Source organism: Thrips palmi, unplaced genomic scaffold, assembly GCF_012932325.1.
Source record: "Thrips palmi isolate BJ-2018 unplaced genomic scaffold, TpBJ-2018v1 HiC_scaffold_8, whole genome shotgun sequence".
NCBI lineage: Eukaryota > Metazoa > Arthropoda > Insecta > Thysanoptera > Thripidae > Thrips > Thrips palmi.
In genome coordinates this window covers 672,238-694,782 of record NW_023144635.1, presented here as the reverse complement: position 1 = coordinate 694,782, position 22,545 = coordinate 672,238, and the positions used below count along the sequence as shown (strand labels likewise).

Sequence of the window (22,545 nt, the reverse complement as noted above, 5' to 3'; positions counted from 1 at the left end):
TCGGTGTGGGTGTCGCCGTGTCGCCGGTCGGTCGGGTCAGTGTCGCCGTGGGCAGGAATTTGCCGCGCGAGGTAATGAGTCCGTCGACGTGATCTGCCTTTCGCCCCGGATTACTGTCCTGTACGGACCGTGGCCGTCATGCACACAGACGCACGCACGCACACACACACACGCACACACACACGCACGTGGACGTGACGGCCGCGCGGAGACGGCACGCGTGCCACCCTCGCCTCGCCTTCCCTCCCTCTCCGACTCCGAGGAATCTGACTCATCGTCCTCGTCGTCCTTCCCCCTCTCGCCCTCTCGCCGCGCGGCCCAGCGGATGGGCCAGGCCTAGCCTAGCCGGTCCATGCACCATCACTCACCTGGGCCACGTTCTCGAAGTGCTCGTGACTCTTCTGGTACACGCGCGCTTTCTGCAGATTACGCCCGATGCCGATGTTCTTCCGCAGGAACACCTCCCCGTGGTTGGCCAGCCAGTCCAGCACCTGCCGAGAAAAGAGCGAAGGCCGTGACCATCAAGGAGGGCGCGCCCACCACGCACGAGTGCAGGGTGCTTGGGTCGGGCAGTGCACAGCACAAAGGTACAGCACTGCAGCACACGGTCGGCCGCGAAACGAACCTGCTTCACGTCCTCCTGGAACAGCCGCAGGGCCAGTCGCTGGTGCAGTTTGATCTTCTTGACGTGCCACTTCTGCTCGAGCGCGCGGTGGTGGTTCAGGATCCTGTGGATCACGTCCAGCACGTGGCTCGCGCCCTCCGAGTAGTCCGCCGCGGGGTTGGTGCCCTGGCGGGCGGGGGCGGTGCCAGTGCCGGCCTCGAAGTGCTGGCCTTGCTGGCCTTCCCCACTGCCCGTCTGCTAGGAGGGGCAAGAGCAAACGGCGGTCAGAGTGTCGCCTTTCAAATGGGAACGTAAGTAAAAGTCAATAGTTCATGGTCTTACACAAGAATCAACAAACAAATTACTATTTACAGATAACCGACAAAACAACATTCAACGTGCGCAAAAAAAAAAAAAAAAAAGTGATGCCTATCAAAATGAAGCATACACCATTTAGATCTAACAGAGAGATGCATAGCCAGCACCGATAAGCTTCATACTGAATTGTAATTATCAGATGACAGTGAAAAAGATTCAACAATTGAAGGAGAGTTGTCCAGGATAAGTGGATATGAAAGCCCTACTGTGCTGCTTAAACTTATCAGATGTGACATGTGGAAAAAAAGTTGTGTTTCTATATACCTTTAAATATTATTGTCAGTTAGAAAGCAAAAAGCAAAAGAGAGTTTGAAAGCCATAATTATCGACTTCAACTTTCCAACAGCAAACTACTCAACCCACAAACCACAGGAGTAGATACAACAGCACTCAACAGACTATTTTACTTTAACCAACAAATAATACAAAACTAAAAATATAAACAATTAAGAAAGCAACAAAAACAAATTAACACAAATTAATGAATTTACTAATGAGGACTTACAGATCCACGTCCTGATGATTTTCTTCTTGTTTTCTTTAAAATAAGTAAAAAGAAACAAATTATGAAAATAAAAGAAGCTTAAAGGAATAGTAAGTTAGGAAACAGAACGAATGGCAAAAAAAAAACTGCGAACAGAAAGAACATAATATAAAAATGAAACTTTAAAAAAATACACACAATGCAGGATGCATGTTCTGCCCAATACTACTATTCAGCACAAACATATGTGCTACAATCTACTGAACAAAATTTTAATGATAGCCTTTCACGAATTTATTATAAAAATTACTGTCTAGGTTAACGTCCATAGAAGAGAAAACTGGATGGCATACATGTTTGCGAGGAGGATCCATTCCTGGCTGGTTACAGATCTGTACAAGATGATCCAGCTGATATAACAACTTTTTGCTTGTGCTGTGGACCTGTGCAAGACAAAACCAACACCACACCAGTTAATGAGAGATGAGTACAAATGTGAGAAACAGCAATACAAGGTACACCACATCCCCCAAGATGAAGTGGGAGCTTCAATATGCACTGTTTCCTGAAAGAGAAAGATAGAAAAGAAAAGAGCCTCTTCCATGAGATTGCAGTTTTCAGCAAGGGTGTATGGTACACGAGTTGTGACCAGCTCACTGAGACAATTATTCAGAGACAGGGCTGGCTTAAAACTTTTTCAGCACATTTCAACACTGTTGGAGAAGATAGACATGGAAGATAGATTTTAACATGCCATCAAGAACCAGACTGATTAAATTATTTCTTAGAACCTCCACCCGTATTCTGGCTTTACATTCAAAAATATTTTATTTAGCCAACACCATGTTATCATTCACTGGAAGCTGATGGCGGAAAGAAACATACATTTTTTCCATCAATAGTATCGACACTGGTGTTTGAGGAAACTTCTGTCACGGCTGTAACTTTGCTGTTCTCGTTGCGGACAGCCGGAGACGGGAAGTTGTGACATACTTGAACTAAAAGGTCAAGTCCATTAAGAAGGGACTGATATGAATCGTACACCTGTGAGACATAACATGTATATGAAGCAAATTTTCAAACTTGTTATTTCTTTTCCACTTTTACATCTTTCAGAAAACGTCCGCATGATGAATACAGAAGAATAAATGAATGAAACTATGAAGACCATAATGGCTCAACTAGCACTACAACACCATCACATGCTAGGTGATACCATGAAAATATCACACATCTTAACTCTAAATGTTAAGATGAGCAGTGTTGCTATGAGCATTTATGGCATGGCATATGAGGGACATCTTTTTTCATTTCTACTAAATGACCTTATGTTGGTGATAAATATCCTATCTATGACCACAACTAGCACACAACATTTTACCACACTTTCAACAAAACAGTGCTTAAAGGAGAAAAAAATTAGGGTGCTGATAAAATTTTTAAAATAATCAATTTAACGTGTGGGTGAAGAATAGAAATTTCTGCAACAGTAGTGGAAGCCAACTCAAGAAAAATCAATGAAATTGAAAAGGGTCAAATATTGTTTGCTGTCATGGTGCAGCTCTAAAGACAGACAACCATGTTTGTACAGTACATATAGTTAAACTGTAGTGGTAAAGCTCTATAAACTGAAATAAATAGATAAATAAACACACTGCATGCAGGATTCAACACATCCATAGAAATTGAGATGTTGAATGTTTCCAAAATATCATGCCATGTAGTAAGAGAGGGTTGATGCAACATTCTAGGAAAAAGGTGCCGCTTGCCTGTGCAAAAATCCGATTCTGGACCAACAAGTCAGCCTAACCGAAAGAGTAAAAAAAATAAGTTACAATTAAAGATGTAAAGTTGAAATACATATAAATCTGAAATACATATAATACACATCACAGTTTAAATTTTTTTAGGCAAAGTAAAAGTTTGAATTTTTCATGTTAAGCTGTTTTAGGGTAAATGGTTACAAGAATGCGGTCCTATTGGTCCGGCTGAAGTACAAGCAGTTTTCCTAGGTTCAAGTTGAAATCCATGGACGAGTTCTGATTTCAGTGGTCATTGTGCACTGCTGGTGTTAAAGCTACATCAAACTATAGTGATACAGAACTGAAAATGATCAAGAGTCATTTGTAATAGGCTAAATTATAAATGCGTATTGATCCATCACACACAATTAAGTCGCACATCAAACAATAATAGTGGTGAAACACACTTTGATGTAATTTACAGTCAAAGAGTTTTCTTCTACTACAGAGGCTTTGAATCGGGAAAAGGGAACTTCACAACAAATTATTCAAACACATGCCCTTTAATTAATGTCAAATAATTAGGAAACTTAATTTTTGTATGAATGAAAATGCTAATGGGGAATCTTACCTCTGTATAAGCTTGACACATTGACTCATAAAGGTTTTGATGTTGATGAATGGCAGCTTCAAGAATCATAATTTCAGATGGAATACTGATGTTTTCACAAGCTTGGCTCCAATTGGGAACATTCTCCACATACTGAAACAGTGACAATGAATGAATGATATAAAATTTCAATGCATCCAATAACTAACAAGGTTTTAACTATCTGGTTGCAAATCAAACCTGTTCTGCTTTATGATGAAAAAGAACAGAGAGGCCCAGCACAGAAGTTCTTTCATCCAGGCCTGCAGCAAATTCTTTCCATGTTCGGTCTAATCTTGCAGCAACAGCTCTTACATGTTGGGATGCATAGTGGTTACTTTCAATAAGCCGAGAGGCCACAGACAAAATGTGGTTGATGTTAACATAAACATTCTGTGGGAAGAAGAAATAGGTAAAACAGCAACAAAAAATATGTTAAATGAAGTAATAATAGGAATAGTTATGTACAAACCATTGAGCTCATAGTGAAGTGACTATGTTCTTCTTGAAGTTGCTTAGCTAATTTATATGTGCGTCCAATTTCAACATAGTTCATCAGAAATATATCACGGTTGTGGCATATCCAGTCCAGCATCTGCAGCAATAATAAGCAAAGGAACACATTTACTTAAAATAATTTCACAGGATTAATGTTATTTGTGTAGGAGAACTCACCTTATCACAATCTTGTTCAAATAAGCGCAGCTGAAAGCACTGATCTAATTTAAGTTTTTTATGATGCCATAACTGAAGCAATTGTTGTTGCTGTGAGTGGATGGCTTCCAGATGCTGCAGGACCTGAGGTACAGATGCTTGCAAATCTGGATTTGAAACGCCTGAGCTGGCTTCACTGTCACGGCCTGAATACCCAGAGTCATAACCACTATTTGAATCACCAGATAACCTGAAACCAAATAGAACATCAATGAGTGAATCTTAAAAAGAGGCAGGAAAGTGAATGCCAGTAGATATTTGGAGAACAAACCTTTGTAATAATCTTTGACCTAACATATCTATTTCTTCAACGGGCGCTTTCATAATTTTCTTCTTCATATCATTATGAACATCAATGCCATGCTTTGCACCATTCACATCGTCAGCAAAATCATTACGGCTCAAATCTTCTTGTAGATCATCTAAACGATCTAATAAATCTGCGGCTTGCCACACAAAGTCTTCCAGGGCCTACAATAATTTCAACATACACTAATAATAATCTTAAAACAACACATACAAACATCAATTACAAAAGGCTATTGTCTACATACCAGCCTCATGTCTATCCATTGAGCATGATCATAATGTAATGTGCCATCTAAATCTGACGTAAGTTGTGAAGTCTCTATAATCTTTGGTAATGCTTCGACACTCATCATATTGGTCTGAAAAGGAATGGGTAGCGGTCAGTAAGAGAGCAAAATGAGAGTGCATAACGACGCGCCAGGAAGGGAAGACTCACCTCAAATTTGTACTTGTGGCTGCCCAGAGACGTTCGCTGCTTCTGCCAGAAGTTGTCCGGCTTGATGATGCAGGCGGTGTGGACCTGCGACGCGAAGTGCTCCTGCAGCACCTTGAGGATGGGCTTGATGGCGGCCCAGGTGGCCTGGCCGCCCTGGCCGCGCATGTCCAGCACGGCGGTGAAGCCGCGCTCCCGCGTCTCATTGCTGCCAACAACCGAAACGACATCGACGTTAGTCACCTGCACTGCACACTGAATCCGAGAGTTATTTCAGTCGCTGTGTCTCTCTCGCACTAGTGGGGCTTTCCATGGGGGTGCGAGAGAGACAGAGCGACGAACCGCTCTTCTGAATCGCTCCGCAGCATCGACAACGACCGCGGGGAAACCGGAGGCGGTTGCGGCACGCGGCACGCGACCTCGGGCCTTCCCTTGCCGCCCAGCGTCGCTAACGCACGCGCCGGGGACTCGCATTGCCAACCTCGGGCCTTCCCTTGCCGCCCAGCGTCGCTACCCCACGCGCCGGCTGGGCACTCGCATTGCCAACCTAGCGGACCACACACTTCGCGCGCGCAGGGTATAGACAAAGGTCATTCCCTCCACATCTACGACAACAAATGACTTCGACGACACTCAACAAAGGCAACGCCCTGACCGTGGAGTATAGACGATTCCAGTGACCGAGTGACAAAAGGGAGCCGCGGCACTACCCCACGCTCGAGGGATCTTCGGTCCGTGAGGGGAGCGAGTCCTATTTTCCCACTCTGGTGCTTCCCCCGGCTACCTCGGCCGCCAATTCCGGCCTTGCCACGCCGTCGCACTGCACGACGCGTTTCCACGGCAAACTGTCCGCGGCGGACCGCCAGACCGGCAGCAATTCCGCGACCGGCAATTCGCTGGATGCACTTAATTAAGACAAACTCGCGCGTCGCTCTGCGTTTCGGCGCCGTTAGACCAGGCCGCTGGGGTGACGCGCGGACGGCGCGGACGGCGCGGACGCGACGGGGAAGGAAGACTTTAATTTACGGCGTGCGCCGTCGAGTGCGCCGCCAGTGCCGCGTGCGTGCCGCGCGTGCCGCCTTCCGGCCGACGGGGCCCGGCCTGCAGACTGATTCCGAGAGTAGTTTTCGTCGCTCTGTCTCTCTCGCGCCTATGCGGGGTGCCCCATGAGCGCGAGAGGGACAGAGCGACGAAGACGACTCTCGGAATCAGCCTGCAGCCCAGGGCCCCCTCTCGGGACGAAAACGGAACGGCATGGCCGTGAGGACAATTCAATTGTGAGTTTTTGCCGGCGCTGCGTGAAGTGCGCACGCGCGCGCGCTCCATGGCGGCACCCACAACCCACACCCATCAGGGACGCGGACGACGACGACGACGAGGAGAAGGAGGCAGGGCGGGCAGGCCCTCGGGCAGGCCTTGACAAAGCGTGCGAGAAAAGCGCGGGGCCAGCCCGCATGCTGGGCGGGGCCGCGTGGCCGCGGGGGCACTGGGCACCAGAGGGGTCTTGAACTTGCGGCCGCGCGCCAGCGATAGCGAGTTAGCCGCGGGCAGGCCGGGCAGGCCGGGACATATTGGACGTAATGACAGGCGACCCCCCGACCCGACCCGCGACCCGGTCGGCTTGAAGGCTCGGCTCGGCGCCGATAAAAGGCGGAGTAAGCCATCATGGTGGCCGTGTAACAGTGTAACGCGAGAGGCAAGTCAAAGGAAGAGGGAAAGGCAAAACGACACGACGCCGTCATTATCGAGGGGCGATGGCGAGGCGGCCCTCTGCTAGAGGTCCCTACATTGGCGCACGCTGGCGCGCTAGCGGTGTGGGTGGCGGCGGACACAAAAGCTACGAAAGCAGCCCGGCGCGATGCTTGGCGATGCTTGGCACGGGGCCGCACTCCCGGGCGTGCTGCTATACGCCGCCACCGCCGCACCGCCCGCTGCCAGACTGATTCCGAGAGTCTTTTTCGTCGCTCTGTCTCTCTCGCTCGTACACGCCACGCCCCACGAGTGCGAGAGAGGCAGGACGACGAAGACGACTCTCGGAATGTCTGTAGCGGGGCCTTTGGTGTCTTTGGCCGCGACTCGCAGGCGCCACCCCGGCGCACCCCGCCACCGCCGCGGCCACCAGCCCGAGGAAGTACCATTCCGTTTTGTCCAAGACTCCCCCTCCTCCCCCACCCACCCCGTTCACCTCATCGCGCCGGCCGCGCTGCCTCGCCGGCCCCACAAGGGAGGAAGAGGGGGGGGGGCGGCAAAATCGGGCGCAAGTCACAGTCAGAGCGGCGCGGCAGAGCGGGCAGAGGAGCGGCCCGCAGCTGCCCGGGCTGTTCCTGCTGTTCCTGGCGGGGCGCCAGTAACCATAGCGACAGCACGGAGCGCGCCGTGGAGAGTGGTGCGCGGACTTGGACCAACTTGGACTCGACTTGGACTGCACCCTGCAGTGCAGTTGCCGCCCGCAGCCGACACGGTGCCGGGCCGGGGCGAAGTTACGTCCTTCGAAGACGGACACTGTTCGCAGCACTGCCCACACAGACTGATTCCGAGAGCTGCTTCGTCTCTCTCGCACCTAGGTCCTAGCCCCGCCCCAAGAGTGCGACAGAGACGAAGTGACGGAAACGACTCTGGGCATCGGTCTGCAGTGCAGGAACCCCTTCAGAGAGAATGGGGAGGCCCTGGTGCGCGACTAGCGACCGGCGACGCACCACGGGCCGAGGCACGCCCCTCGGGCACGCCCACGCGGCGGGGCGGGGCGGGGCGGGGCACGGTGCGACGGCGGCATCATGTCCTACTGACTCGCTTTACCCGCCGTTTGCCCGTTTGCACACGCACGCACGCCGACGCGCACGCCCGCACGCCGCACGGCGCAGCGGTGCGGCACGCACTCCGCTTTCGTTATCCAGCGCGCCCTGCTGCCTTGGCCGTGCCTTGCCGTGGCTGTGCCCTGCTGCGGGTGGCGTGGGCGTGGCGGGCGCGTTCGACACACCGAGGCGCACCGAGGCTCCCAAGCCCCGGGACTGGAGTCTAGTTCGCGCTCCCGGAAACAAGGAGCAAGAACAAGGCCCCCCGGGAACCTGCCCGCCATGTGGCGCCGGCGCCAGGGCCCGGCGCCGCGGGACGCGCCCACCTAGCCGCTGCGTTTGGCGGACCGCCGAAACCTCGGTCGCGGCCGGCCGCCGCCCGGCCCTGGGAAAACGAGGTCCGTGACGTCGGCGACGGGCGCGCGGGCGACTCCGAGCAGTGCGCGGCTGAGATGCATATTCCAGCCGGTTCTGCATCCTGCCCCGCATGCCCGGCCCGCGCACCGAGCACTCCCCCACCCAGGGCACGCAGCCGCACGCAGCCGCACGCAGCACACGCATTAGTAAGCGAAAGCGGAGCCTGACGGACATAAACGCCGGCCGGCCGCAGCCAAGCAGGCAGCCAAGCAGGCAGACCGCGGGCCAGCCGACCGCCCACTTGGCAAAGGCGGCGACGGTCGCGACGGGAAACATCTTTCCTCCGCCATCCGCGTCACCAGCGCGTCACGTCTCCGCGAAAGGACTCGGCGCCCCCCGCGCCCCGCCAGTGTCGTGCCGTCGAGTCGGCGGGGAAAGGACGCGTCGATTCGCAGGGCGGTAACAGCCACGGTCAACAAGGCGCCGACCGCCCCGACGCCGCGCGCAAAAAAAGACATGGAAATGCGGCCTTTTTCTCGCTTTCCCGCGTCCGCCCGCGAGGGCCCCGCGAGTGGACGCCTAATTAGGCGCGCGTCGGAGCGGAAGCCCCCACACTGCCAGCGCCTACTACCGCCCAACCGGGGCCCCACCCCACGCCGCGCCTACGGGCAGGCCGTCCTTTGATATCCGTCAATGAGAGTCACAATAATAGCGCGAGGCAGGCCTAACGGCAACGCACGCCGAGGGCCCCCGGCGGCCTGGAGGCCTGGAGGCCCGCGGCGGGCGCGGCGTGTGCACACGTTCACATGCCGACATGTCGGCGCGGACGGCCAGGCCAGGCCGGCCAGGCCCAGCAAGGCACGGCACGGCGGCGCCCCGTGAGAGAACGGAACGAGCTTGACGAGCACACGCCCCATTACAATGCCTCTAGCCGGCAGGCAGGCGGGTCGGCAGGCGCGGGCCGCGTACGTGCTCTGGACCGGCGAAGGCGAAGGCAGCGGACTGATTCCGAGAGTCGTTTTCTGTCTCTGTCCGACTCGCGCGGCGTTCTGTACAGGTGCGAGAGAGACAGAGCGACGGAATGAGTGTGCAGGCCGCGGTGCCGGCTGGCGGCTCACGGGCAGGGCAGGGGCATGCAGGCCGTGCAGGCACCGCGATGAGCCATGGGCCGCGAGGCCGCGAGCCGCGGGGCGCTGCAGTTGCATAACTCAGGCTGCCAGGCACAGCCGGCACAGCCAAGCCTCACTGGGTCGCCGCGGCCCAGGCAGTCTGCAGGTGCGCCTTCCCTTCCCCGGCACGGCCTGCACGGCCTGCCCGGCTTTGCACATCAGGTGCTTCGACAGATGACGGCCAGAAGCAATCACCGGCCGGCCGCCCCCACTTCCTTGATCGCCGTGGCGCGGCTATCGGCACGCGCGAGGCCCGCGTCGTCCGCCCGGGCGGCATTCCGCGCGCCGAGGGCGACCACGAGCACCGCGACGCCGCCAACGAGGCCCCGACCCTTGACCACCACTTACCCGGGTATTTGAAGCAGGTACTGCAGCAGGCGCCGGTAGTCGTCCGGCTTGGCGCGGTCTCGGCGCGCCGCGGCGGGGAAGCACAGCACGGGGCCGCCGCGACGGTCGCGGCCTCCCGGCAGCACCGCCAGGCGCTCCTGGAGCAGCTGCAGCACGTCCAGCGCGCGGACGCCGTCCATCTGCAACACCATGTGCACCTCAGCGTGGAGGGAGAGCGGGCCGATACATAATCATGCACTGGGGAGCGTAAACAAACTGAGCGGCCGGACTGGCGGCTGGTAGAGGCCCGGCTTGGCAAAAGAATGAGATGCAGCGCCGCGCTGGGCCGCGCTGGGCCCGCCCTTCCCTCCGCCCAGCGCGGCCCAGCGGCCTAGGTCAGCTTTCCCCGCCAACCTCTCGGCAGTCTCGGCATGCAGGATGCAGGCCTCCATGGGGGACGCGCCGACGGCCCTGCTACAGTGCGCGTCGATCCGGCCCTCTGCTTGCGCCCGGGACTGGGACCGCGGCGCCGACTGGGTAGGCAGTCCCGGATGTACCTCGCGTCGGTAGGACTGCCTAGGGGGTCCGGGGTTCATGTCGCCGCCACCGCGCGGGGGTCATGCATGCACCGAATGGGACAAAAAGTGCACAGACTCAATGACGGGGCCAGGGTCATGCAGTCATGCAGCAGCCGAGACGCGACCGCGAGGCCCGCGGCCTGGGGAAGGGGGAAGCCTCACAGCAGCCAGGAAGTCAAGTCATACAGTACTTACCCTAGGACTGGGCCTTGCACTGGGCCTTGCACTGGGCCGGGGGCGTGGAGCCGAAATCAGCGCCGAGCGCTTCGAGAGCCATCGCCGCGCCTGGAAGCAAAGCAGCGAGCACACTGTTAGTACGAGCACACAGAGCGAGCCGATTCCAGCGGAGACAACATCGGCTTTACTCGAGTACATTTGAATTAATTTGGTGGGGAGATTGCGCCGTTCAGGGCGACGGCCTCGTGGACCTTTGTCAAGCCCGCTCCCTTGCGGGCTCCCTCATGGGCGCTGCCGCGCTGCCTCCGCGCCCGTACGCCTCCGCCGCCTCTGCGACATCCTCGGCCCCACGCCCAGCGCCCCCGACACAGCCTCCTCGGACAATGGCAATAAACGCAAGGCGGTGACGTCACCGGTACTACATACAGCGGGCACTGCGCGGCGCAGCGGGCGCAGCGCACGTACTTTGTATCGAGTCCAGCCCCGCGAGCCTGACTAGCTTCGCGCGGCTTGGCGCGGCTGGGCCTGGGACCCGACCGAGCCGCCAGGCCGCCAGGCCGTCAGCACCCCGAGCGGGTCGTGCCGGCCGACGGGCCGACGGGCCGACGGGGTCACAGTATCACCGGGGCCACGACGACGCCCCCTCCCCTCCACTGCCGGCGTGTCGGCGTCGACGGGCCGCCGCTTCGCGATTCGCGGATTGGCGCGGGGCGCTTCGAGCCTCGGCGCCTCGGCGGCGGCCGTCCGCGTTCCCTTGCTTTCCTTACCCTGGACAGGACAGGCCGTGCAGGCCCTGCAGCCGACTGCGACGTCCTGCCTGGGGCTCCGCCGCGTCACGCGCGGTTCCGGGACACCACGGACAACACAATCGCGACGCGCGCCGCACTGTAACGAGTACCGCGAACCACGCCGTCAAGCGTCACCGCGGACCGCGCGGCCGGGGCCGGGGACGGGGACGGGGCGGCCAAGGCTGGGCGACGCGACGCGGAGGGCCGCGGCCTGGGCGACGCGACGCGGAGACGCGAAACGGACTGCGCGATGCGCCGCGACGCACTCTCGTAGAGCCATGTGCCATTCAGGACTAGGCTGCCCTGCCCGGCCCGGGCCCCGGCCAGGGCCCCACGCCGCCGCGGCGTCCCATGGCACTTCGCCCCCGGTCTTGGCAGAGCGACCCGGTGGGGCGTAGCTTGGCGTAGCGTGGTGGGGCCCGAGCCCCGAGCCGCGAGCCCCCGGCGCGAACGTCATGTGGGCCGCAGCCGAGCGGTTCAGAACAGTCGTTTCGCCACCCTGTCTCGGCCGCGCTCATGGCGCTCTCCATGAGGGCGCCAGAGAGATAGACAGAGCGACAAACCGATCCTCTGAATCGCTCAGCAGCTCTGCTGGGTGAATCCCTCTTGTATTGTCCCAGCCCCAGCTCATGGCACGAACATCATCACGACTCAAGCCTAAACCACTCCAGTCCTGACATGAGGTCACTGTCCTCAGAAATTTGCCACTAGCACAAAGATAATAATTAAAACACACCAGGCATGATGGGAAGAAAAATTAAAAAGAAATATCCAGAGAGTACGGTGGGTGGACGAGCAGTTTGAATAAATTTGAGTCTTTTGGACACAACGGAACAGAAAGTAAATTCATTGGCTTTTATGGATTTTGCGGATGAACTAAAAATTGATGCCTCACCCTCAACCATAAACGATTTTCTGTCATTTATCACAGTGCCATGCCACCAGTTACGATAATACTGATTAAAATGACTGATCAATAATTTCTGTCTTAAGACAAACAATGAAACATTTTTAGCATTCATTACTGTTGCAATGGAATTTTAATGTACTTGAAATACAATAAAACTGTGTTGAAATGCCTGTAAGTTCTAATACATAAATTTACCATAAATTGTCAAGGAAATTGTTGTGGCATTGAAAAAATGAAAGAATGCTAAGTTGGTAGTTCAGAAAATTGGTCCATAGTGTGATATTATTTAAAAATGATAAAGAAAACAAACTTAAAAAGGAGAAGAAGGCTCGGTAACAAAAGTCAAACTTGTTAAACCATTTACAAAAATCTGTTTCTACTTTTTCAAAATAAAAATGGTTAACACACTAACCTATACATAATACCGCCTAAGCTACGAAAGGGGTAAAATCACATTCGTATCTTGTTATTAAAGAATATAAAACGCTTCCGAAGAAAATCCGATCACGCAGTTCATAAGAAAGCAGTCGGATGTACGAAAAGGCTTTAAGTTATGGGCTACAATGTTCTGCATCGCGATAAACAAACCAGATGACAGATCAGGAAGTAAAAAAAAGAATGAAACCGTGCCTTAGATGTACTCACTCAAACTTAAAGAAGACGGTTCCGTGTTCTCTCAAAACTCTTGAATGGTTCAAGAAAAAGCTTCGTGAAGAAAAAGTACATTTAATACAAGAATTCATTCAAATACACGAGAAAATATTACAAGCACACGACACCAGCCATACTAAAAACATGCACTGAGGCATCATGGGTATGGAATTCTTGCGGCTCCCACAGTTTCAACGCTAAATTCCCTTCGAGTGGCATCACCGTTCAATAGACAATATCTTGAACAAGGAGATATCCCTTCTCTCAGTAATTTCCAGAAACACTGCAGAATATCTATTGTTCTTCCTTTGAAGTGCTGAGTCACCAATGTTGAACTACTTCTGCATGTCGTTGATTCCGTTGTGCTGCATACACTGTATCCCATCTTGTTGTTGTTATTGTTATTTGTTTTCCCCGGCAGCAGAATAACCAGGTTATGTGACAGATGAAAAATGGTTCACTGTCAATTCAGTCATTCTTGTTTGAATTCAGTGACAAAGAATGTGAGAGAAAAATCTCCAATCTCAGATTTGGTGGTTAGTATTCATGTAGCTCCACAAGCTATTTAGTCAAGCCTCCACTCCATGACATTTGTTTCTGCGTTTCAGACATTGTGGACAGATTCTTCATTAGAGTGAGCAGCAATGGCCCTCACAACCTTGCAGTTTGGACAGTGTGGAAATCAAGTGGGACACGAGTTGTTCTCAACGTTAGCAAAAGACATACATTCCCCGAAGCCAGGTGTTTCAGCTCGAGACAATGAGTTGTACATTCAAAACTCCGTAAATCAGTGGTTTGAGGAAGATGTGGACTCTAAAAAACTATTTGCTCGAGCCGTTCTTGTTGATACTGAAAACAAAGTTGTACAAGAGTCATTTAAGAAGCAATCATCAAACAGGCAATGGGCGTACAATGAACGTACGTGTGCTGTGCGAAGTGGAGGGGCAGGTAACAACTGGGCGCTCGGATACCAAAGAAAAGGTCCAGAGCTTCTGGAGAGCGTTTCTGAAGCTCTTCGCTTTCAAAATGAGAAAGTTGATCGGTTATCAGGTATTTTCAGTATTATGAGCTCAGCTGGAGGAACTGGATCAGGAGTTGGAAGTTACATCATGGAAAATATTCGGGACGAATATTCAAAGAAGGCCTTCTTCAATGCTGTAGTTTTACCCTTTGAGGCAGGTGAAGTAGTTACACAGTCTTATAATACTTTGCTTAGCTTGGCCAAAATTTTGAGTGTGTCAGATGCCACTCTCCTGCTTCAAAATGATCATTTGCATAGTATGCTGTCTAGTTTGTTGAATTTCAAAACTGTTGGCATTGGTGATTTGAACTCCCTTATTGCTTTGAAGATGGCCGGAAGCTTCCAGCCTCTTCAAGAAACCCCATTCTCCATGAAATTGAATATGTCTGATATTATCGCCCGCATCGCTCCCCATCCTGCCTTTAAATATTTTTGCATTAAATCATCACCACATGTACCAAAAGAAAGCCGAAGATTTGATGGAGGGTGTCAATGGAGTGTGCTGGCAAAGCATATGAGGCAAATGCTTCGAACAAATATTTTAAGTTCTGATTCAGTATCCCTGGATTGGGAACTTAAACAACCATCCTCTGTCCCGCCATCAGTTCATTCTACCACACAGTTTTCATGCAGTGTCGCTAACCATCTTGTAACTCGAGGACTAGCATTTTCAAATAATCAATACCGTCCCGAGGAAGATTTTGTTGGCAGAGGTATGCACCCCAGATGGGCGCCTGAAAATGCTGCCTTTACACATAGCCATCAAACTCGCAGGTTCAATGATCAAGATAAATTTGCCTTCCTTGTCTCAAATAATAGTCAGCTTCATGTGCCACTTAATACTGTTGTTGATAAAGCTTGGAAAATGTTTACTCACAAGGCCTACATGTACCAGTACCTGAGATTTGGTCTTATGGAGGAAGACTTTGTTGATGCATTTGTTAAATTAGAGTCTGTAGTGAAGGCTTACAAAGAGCTTGGCAAAAATCAAATGTCATATATTTAAGAGACCGCAAAAAGTGTTATCATTATTTTAATTAACTGTGTGCCATGTGCTAAATGTTGTGATATGTACAAGATTGTAAATAAAATTTTGAAATTTAGCATTCTTAATTTATGAAATAACGATTTTTCTTTCTTATTCCTTATGTGATTAATGCGCTTATGCAAGAGACCCTCACGACCGAAATCAAAGTATCTTCCATTTCATAACTTAGCTATGCCATCGCATCGCTTACAACTTTGAAAAGCGGCGAGCGGCGATACTCCTTGCGACGGACACCGGCACGCGGCCCGCCCAGGCGCGATACCCCGCGCGCCCTCTCCGTGCCAGAGCCGCCAGAGCCCCGCTCAGTGGCGCCGCCGCCACCTTCTACGGCCGTCGTGGGAACTAGCGGGCGCCGAGCGCCGTGGTGGTAGGCAACACGCGGCCATGGCCATGGCGCCGCCAAACTCGAACATGATGGATGACGACGCCGGGATCGTGATGATGTCGCGCGTTCAAATACGGCATGATTCGTAAGCCCAAAAGCGAACGACACCGCCGCGTCGGCGGCAGACTGATTCCGAGAGTCGTTTTCGTCGCTGCGGCGCCAAAGTCCGCAGGGACTTCCCCAGCCTGCAAGCGGATTCCAAACGGCGCGTTCGTCGCACAGTGGGCCAGAAGACCGGTGGAGGCGGCCAAAACTCAAGACGCGGTTTGAGCTCCAGAGTCGCTAAATGGGACTCGAACCGAACCTACCAATGGATTCCTCGTTCAGAGAGCAATCCATTGGTGGGGTCACACATTCGGTTCGAGTCCCATTGTGACTGGGGCTCAAAACGCGTCTGGAGTTTTGGCCGCCTCCACCGGTCTTCTGGCGTCGCTCTGCCTCTCTCGCACTCACGGAGCGTCCCGTGGGGACTGCTAGAGAGACGCAGCGACGAAACCACTGTTCGGAATGGGGAAGCGCCAGCGCCCCGGCGCCACCAACCCGCGCCCATCCCTCACAGTGCGGCGGCGGCCCGGCGGGCGGCGGCGGTTATCGGGGTCCATTAGCATTAGAGCGCCGGGGAGGCCTAGGCACGGCCAGCCACGGCGAGAGAGCAGAAAGCAGCCGCCTGACGTCGCTCTGTCTCTCTCGCACTCATGGGGAGTTCCGTGGTGGTGTGAGAGAGACAGAGCGACGAAACAATCCTTCGGAATCAGGCGGCAGAAATAGACGCCGCGGCCGTGAGACGGAGACAGCCATTCGGAAGGCAGGCACACTGCAGGCAGATGGTCCGCGGTGCCGCGCTATCAGGCCACACATCATTCCACGGTATCGTTCGCTGTCTGCCCACGGCGGCCTTGTTGCCCGCGAAGGCTGGCCAGGGCCGCAAACAGAACCCTGCCGAAAACCCGAGGGGGTAAACACTCCGAGAAATCGTGTACAGAGTACTCGGTATTACGCTGTATTACGGGGGTATTACCCGTGTATTACGGCATTAAAATGCCAAAATTTGGCACATTTGGCCCAAAAATGGTATTACAATTACGTGTATTACGCGTAATACACGGTTTTGGTGTACAGGGTATTACACGAGTGTTTACCCCCTCGCGAAAACCCCTTAGCAGACTGACTCCGAGAGTCGTTTTCGTCGCTCTGTCCCTCCCACACTCAGGGGACGTCGCGCACAGGTGCAAGAGAGACCGAGCGACGAAAGCGACTCTCGGAAATCAGTGTGCCGACTTGCACACGTCGGTGTGTGACGAGCGTCACGTCGAAGCGGCGCAGCGAGATGAAAGCGAGACTGGGCGGAACAAGGGATCCACTGTGCGCGATATTTTAATCACTCGGCCAACTCTTGGCCGTGAAATCTCGGGCCGGCCATTGCTCGGACGGGGCGGGGCGGGGCGGGCCTGTCCGAGGGGCCATGTGCACATGCCACGCCAGGCTGGGAATGCTGGCGCGGTCTTAACTTAAATCTCCGGTCAGTGCTGGTCAGCCGCCAAAGGACGCCGACGTTGGCAATGGAAATGAAGTAAAAAGAAATACGGGATAAAAACAACAACAAAAAGACCAAAAATAAAATTAAAAACTTTTTAAAAGTATAATTCATGGCAAGGAAAAGAATGACATTATTTTGGAGAATCTACAATCACACTCTTGGAAAAGTAATTATTCTTGTAATCAATATGAAACAGGTGCACACTTGGCACGGCATGGCAAGAGTAAGTTAGGGTCAAATTTAGTCTTTGGTGGGTTTTCCCACCCAACTAGGTCTAGACACTCTCCGGCAAATCGACTGCGTTTCCCGCTGTGAGGTTTCACTGCTGCCTCTCCATGAAAATAAAAATGACGACAAACAAAAACAAAACTGACTACTTATTCACAGAATTTCTCGGGTCTTACAACTAAATTTAAGTACACTTACGTACACATTTGGCTACGGTCTTTGGTCATTAGTGGTAAAGGGCTGTAAAATTACGAATACGACACAACAACAAAATACAACAAACTTACGCGATAAAAACAAGCGCCGTTGTCCTAGAGGGTGCATACACTACAAACCTAACTGTCTACTAAGTACACACTTACAAATGCGTGCTTGCAAGTACACACTTACAAACGCATGGCATGCTTGGCCAAGTACACACTTACAAATGCATGCTTGCAAGTACACACTTACAAACGCATGCTTGACGCATGGAGTTATACGGCGTCAAGCATGCGTTTGTAAGTGTGTACTTGCAACGAGGGGGGAACAGCTTCCCACATTCACTGTACAAAAATTGACCACATTCCACATTCAGGAGGGGGAAACGCCTGTAAGTAGGCAACATGTGTGGCAAAAATGCCAGAAATCTTGCACATTCTTGCACATTCACACAATCATTGTACATCAAATTTTACAGTGGGGCGCCCCTCGACTTGCAAGCACGCATTTGTAAGTGTGTACTTAGTAAGACAGTTAGGTTTGCAGTGTAAAACATTTGTCACGAAAACGAGGTTTTTCCACCCCTACCACTGAAACATGGCGCCCGCCTGCTCCACGTTAAAGTCCAGCTCGGGGTGCTCCTGCTTGATGCCCGCGGGGGCGTGCAGCTGTGGCGCCTCTTGGAGCTGGCCGAAGGTGAAGCCGTTCTGGAAGAAGCCCTCGGGCGCCGCTGCAGGCGGCATGTGCTGCTGGTGGTGCTGCTGGTGCTGCTGGTGCTCCAGGTCGGCGCGGAAGGTCGACGGCAAGGTGCCGCGCGAGTCCAGCGGGCTGTTCGCCGCCGCGGCCGCGCCCCGCGACTCGGAGGCGCCGCTCGCGGACGCGGCCTCCGCCGCCGGGCGCTTGGCCTCGCCGAAGGCCGGCGTCCTGCAGGTGCTGGCGGAGGCCAGCGAGGCCAGCGGCAGGGGCAGGTCACCGCGCTTGTTCTTGTAGCGCCGGTTCTGGAACCAGATCTTGACCTGCGTGGGCGTGAGGCCGATGGCCACGGCGAGGTGCTCGCGCTCCGGCGCCGACAGGTAGCGCTGGTGGCGGAACCGCTGCTCCAGCTCGTGCACCTGGGCCTGCGGGAGGAACGGAAGGGCTGACTTAGCGGCCTGTCTCTCTCGCACTCATCATAGAGCGTCACGTGGAGGTGCGAGAGAGACAGAGCGATGAACTCGACCCTCGGAATCAGTCTCTTGGGCACTGCCGAAGTCGGGACAACGCAACTACTCCAGTTGCTCACCTGCGAGAACAGCACGCGCGGGCGTCGCTTGCTGCGCGAGCGGTGCGGCGGGGGCCGCGTGGTGCCCGTGGTGGTGTCCGCGGCCTTCCTCGCGGGCTGGGGCTGCGGCCGGGGCTGCGCTGCCGTCGTGGTCGGCCCCAGGGGGATGGGCGTGACGCTCAGGTGGCGACGCCGGGCGAGGCAGGCTTCGACGGCCGGCCCGCGCTGGACGGGGGCGGGGCGCGCCGGCGGGGCCCCGTCGGGCTTGTGCGGGGACGCGGCGGACGGCGCGGGCGACATCTGGGGGAAGAGACACAACCCGAACTTGAGCGATAGCGAGCGTGCCGTGCGGACAGGGGCAGGGTAGGCTACCCGACCGCAGGCTAGCCGTCATCTCAACGTCGACGTCGAGGTTCGGCAAGCTGGACAGCAGCCTACCCCGCAGGCGCTCTGTTCGCGGTGACACACCCTCACACACTTCTCCCACCTCAACTTTTTGCGCCTGAACTTACCGCGCTGGAGCACGCCATCACAGCCATGGACGACGTCGAGGTGGTGGAGGCCGGGGAGGGCGAGCAGGCCGTCGCCTCGTACACGAAGGGGCTGCCGGCGACGTGTTGATGCTGCAGCTGTTGCGGCTGTTGCTGCTGCAGGGGCGGCTGCTCGTACTGCTGCAGCAAGGTGCTGCAGTAGTACTCGGGCCCGGGGTACTGCAGGGGGTCGCCGAACTCCTCCGGCTGAGCCTCGGCCCAGGGCGACCCCACGCCGCCGGCGTGGTGCTCGGCCAGGATGTCGCGCACGGAGAACGGCGTGGCGGCGAGGCCATGGTGGTACTGGTGGTAGTAGCCGGCGTGGTGGTGGTAGTGGTGCGGCCCGGGCGGCGGCGTGTCCGGCAGCACGTAGGTGGGCGCGTCGCGGGGCGCGAAGGACGGCTGCTCCTGCGCGGCCAGCATGGCCAGGCTCATTCACTGCACTGGGCACTGCACTGGACACTCACTGCGACGCTCGCCGGGGTGCCGGTCGCGGTGACGTCGCCGCACCAAAACACAGACACTGCACTGTACGGAGACTGACGGGGACGTCACGGCGCGCACGCGTCACTGGGTTCACTGCCTCACATGTCACTGCGTCACTACGTCACGCTGTCACTTGGGGGCGTCACTGGACTCGGCCGCGGCGCCAGACCGGAACGGAAACACTTGTTGGCTGCCTGGAGCTCCGAGCACGAATGTCGCGGCCCGCCCAGCCAGTGGCCCAGCCAGTGGCCCAGCCGCACGGGGAGGACCCCCTGGGCCTGGGACCCGGGTGGCGGGGGTGGAGCGGGGCGCGGCGGGGGCGCGGGCCGGCGGCGGGGAGCGGGTGGGTGGGGGTGGGGCTGCGGAGGCGGTGGTGGCTCGCCGCCGCAGGGAAGGTTTGCCAAAGCTTTGACCATAAGTTAGATTGGACGCGGTGGCCGCCCAAAGACAGCAACTGAATTTTTCGACATTTTTGGCAACTTTGCGAGGCCGGTGCTTCAAAAACTAGTGAGGGTTTCAAATTGGGGCATGAAAGAGTTGGGTTCCCAGTACGAGGACGTTGAGGGAAGGCAGCCACAGCTAGAATGGACGCGGTGTCCGCCGAAAGGCTGCATTTCTGAATTTTTCGTCATTTTTGGCAACTTTGCGAGCCCGACGCACCCAAACTAAAAGTGTGGCCAAATCGTTTACGAGCTGGGGCACGAATGAGTAGAGTTCTTTTAGAGACATTTTCGTCGTGCTTGAATTTTTGAAGTCGTCAAACCCTTGCAGGCTTGACTAATAGTGTATCGTAGGCGATTCTTGGAACGTGCTTCGCCAAAGTCTGTAGACGGGCATGCAGACACGTCACGCAAGCGCGGTCTCGCGGGGCTCGGTGGGCGCGGCGGGCCGGCCGGGCCGCAGCATGGCAGTCGCGCCCCACGCCCCCGCGGCCCCGCGGCCCGCGCTGTCATTGGCCGCCGCGGCCCCGCCCCGCCCCCACCGCGCCAGCCGCGCCCGCTGCGCCCACTCGGCGCACGCCCCACCGGCCGGCCGGCCGGCCACTGCGGCAACGACCTCAGCTCGCCTCGGCGCCGCAATCGCATGGCGGATGGCGGCATGTTGCCTTGCCTCACCAAGGGGCCGCGCCCGAAGCAACTCGCACAGTGGGCCGGAGGATCGGTGGAGGCGGCCAAAATTTTGGACGCGTTTATTGAGCTCCAGGGCCAGTGGCGAGTCCAGAGGCGGATTAGGGGGGCAAAGTAGCACTTTTTTCCTACCTTTCAGGCGGCTGGGCTATGGGCTATGGGGGGGGGCAAAACCCCATTTACCCCCCCCCCCCCCCCCCCCCCCGGTATCCGCGCCTGTCCAGGGCTAAATGGGACTCAAACCGGACGTGTGAGCCCACCAATGGATTCCTCGTTCGGAGAGCAATCCATTGGTGAGGTCACACGTGCGATTCGAGTCCTGTTAATCGACTCTGGAGCTCAAAACGCGTCAAGAATTTTGGCCGCCTCCAGCTGTCTTCTGGTTCACTGTGCCTGGCCCCCTACGACTTGGCTCGCGGACGCCCCCCGGCTCGTCCCGCCGTCTCATTCCGAACAGTCCTCCGTCGCTGTCTCTCTCGCACACCATCGGTACGCCCCTTGAGCGCGAGAGAGACGGAGCGACGCAGTTCGGAATCGGCGGCCTGCTGTTGCCTCTTATCCTTCGCCCTCGCCGCCAGCGGCCGCTTCAAGTGCGCCCTGTTTTTGATTTTGGTGTTGTTGGATTCCTCGATGCTCCGTCGCATGGACAAGATTCGGGTCCGCGTTGTCTAAATATTGCGTCTGGGCTCGGTCCACGACCACGGGCCGAGAGGCGAGGCGGCGGGGCGCGGCGCGGCAAGGCGCTGGGGCGCTGGTTGGAGAAGCAGGCCTCTCCATTCTGCGATTCTGCGCCGCGGTCCGGTCGCCCGACGCCACCGCGCCCTGTTTGGCCGCCGCCGTGTTTACTACGTCCTGCCCCCTGCACGCCGCGTTCGACTTGCTCGACTTGCCGTCCAAAAGCACCGGTGCGGTCAGACACTATTTGCGGACGCGCTGTCATCCCGGATGACGTCGCCGTCGGAGCCGTCGGCGTCCTGGGGGTCCTGCGGGGAGTGGCGGGCGCGGCGGGCACCTAGACCGCCGCTGCGTCGCCGCATGTGGAGTTGGTTCATGACCAGACGCGGGAGGGTAGTACATTCATGTCGCTTTGGGGTCCATGGGCCCATAACACGAGACGGCTGGCCTGGCTGGTCTCGGTTTCTCTAGACTCCCCACGAAGACCGAGCCGTGCCGAGCCGTGCCGAGCCGTGCCACATCCCGATTGCGCACTGCGCGCCATGCATCATGCATATTACGAGCCGTTGTCAGCTGACTGTCATGTTTAGCGACGGGGGTGTGGCGGGGTGGGGCGGGGTGGGGGAGTGGCGCCGGCCGGTGGCTGGCTAGGGGAGGGACGCAAGGTGGTGTTCTGCGAAGCAGGGCCGAGCGGAGGGTGCGCGTCCTCGGTTCAGGTGCGCACACAGACACAGGCGGCGGACCGTGGTGTCGAGAAAATGCATTAATGTCGGGGCGCCGCGTCCAAGCCCGCGAGCCAAAGTATTCGAATTACACTCCGGCAATCAATCAGCACTGTGTCAATAGGAAAGGGGATCGGCTGCGTCGACGTGGGGCGGGGCGGGGCGGGGCGGGGCGGGCCCGAACTAGCGCGCGAGTTGATTTTCATGTCACCCCTAAACAACAACCTGACGACGCGGCTGGAAAAGTTATTTAGTTTGGGAA

At 55.6% G+C, this 22,545-nt stretch overlaps 3 protein-coding genes across 4 annotated transcripts in view; 1 reads left to right on the top strand and 2 right to left on the bottom strand.

Moving 5' to 3' along the window:
- Positions 1 to 13,188, bottom strand: part of LOC117653752 (kalirin) — a 57,317-nt gene extending 44,129 nt beyond the window's left edge. Inside the window, exons 1-15 of one of the 2 annotated variants that reach the window (XM_034399625.1) lie at positions 13,057 to 13,188; positions 10,732 to 10,821; positions 9,980 to 10,158; positions 5,317 to 5,521; positions 5,126 to 5,239; positions 4,843 to 5,042; positions 4,533 to 4,761; positions 4,330 to 4,452; positions 4,059 to 4,250; positions 3,840 to 3,971; positions 3,236 to 3,271; positions 1,820 to 1,909; positions 1,488 to 1,520; positions 626 to 862; positions 369 to 491 (exon numbers count right to left, since the gene is read on the bottom strand). In XM_034399625.1, the coding sequence (XP_034255516.1) occupies positions 369 to 491; positions 626 to 862; positions 1,488 to 1,520; positions 1,820 to 1,909; positions 3,236 to 3,271; positions 3,840 to 3,971; positions 4,059 to 4,250; positions 4,330 to 4,452; positions 4,533 to 4,761; positions 4,843 to 5,042; positions 5,126 to 5,239; positions 5,317 to 5,521; positions 9,980 to 10,158 (1,893 nt within the window). In that variant the 5' untranslated portion in view covers positions 10,732 to 10,821; positions 13,057 to 13,188. The remainder of the gene's footprint in view (positions 1 to 368; positions 492 to 625; positions 863 to 1,487; positions 1,521 to 1,819; positions 1,910 to 3,235; positions 3,272 to 3,839; positions 3,972 to 4,058; positions 4,251 to 4,329; positions 4,453 to 4,532; positions 4,762 to 4,842; positions 5,043 to 5,125; positions 5,240 to 5,316; positions 5,522 to 9,979; positions 10,159 to 10,731; positions 10,822 to 13,056) is intronic. The other variant, XM_034399626.1, reaches the window with a different exon arrangement.
- A 170-nt stretch (positions 13,189 to 13,358) lies between these two features.
- LOC117653760 (tubulin delta chain-like) lies at positions 13,359 to 15,180 on the top strand. Its single transcript, XM_034399638.1, has 2 exons — positions 13,359 to 13,598; positions 13,671 to 15,180. Exon 2 carries the CDS (start codon positions 13,707 to 13,709, stop codon positions 15,087 to 15,089), a length of 1,383 nt encoding a protein of 460 aa, XP_034255529.1. The 5' UTR covers positions 13,359 to 13,598; positions 13,671 to 13,706; the 3' UTR covers positions 15,090 to 15,180.
- Positions 15,181 to 18,066: 2,886 nt separating this feature from the next.
- LOC117653023 (homeobox protein Nkx-3.1-like) lies at positions 18,067 to 19,696 on the bottom strand. Its single transcript, XM_034398361.1, has 3 exons — positions 19,256 to 19,696; positions 18,367 to 18,600; positions 18,067 to 18,249 (listed from the first exon to the last, which is right to left on the bottom strand). The coding sequence occupies exons 1-3, from the start codon at positions 19,694 to 19,696 to the stop codon at positions 18,067 to 18,069; spliced, it is 858 nt and encodes a 285-aa protein (XP_034254252.1).
- Between the last annotated feature and the right edge of the window lie 2,849 nt (positions 19,697 to 22,545).

Coding starts and splice junctions, on each gene's coding strand:
- LOC117653760 (XM_034399638.1), top strand. CDS start 13,707: ATGGCCCTCACAACCTTGCAGTTTGGACAGTGTGGAAATCAAGTGGGA.
- LOC117653023 (XM_034398361.1), bottom strand. CDS start 19,696: ATGCTGGCCGCGCAGGAGCAGCCGTCCTTCGCGCCCCGCGACGCGCCC. Junction 18,601..19,255: donor TGATGGCGTGCTCCAGCGCG/GTAAGTTCAGGC, acceptor TTCCTCCCGCAG/GCCCAGGTGCACGAGCTGGA. Junction 18,250..18,366: donor CCAAGCGCCCGGCGGCGGAG/GCCGCGTCCGCG, acceptor GAGCACCAGCAG/CACCAGCAGCACCACCAGCA.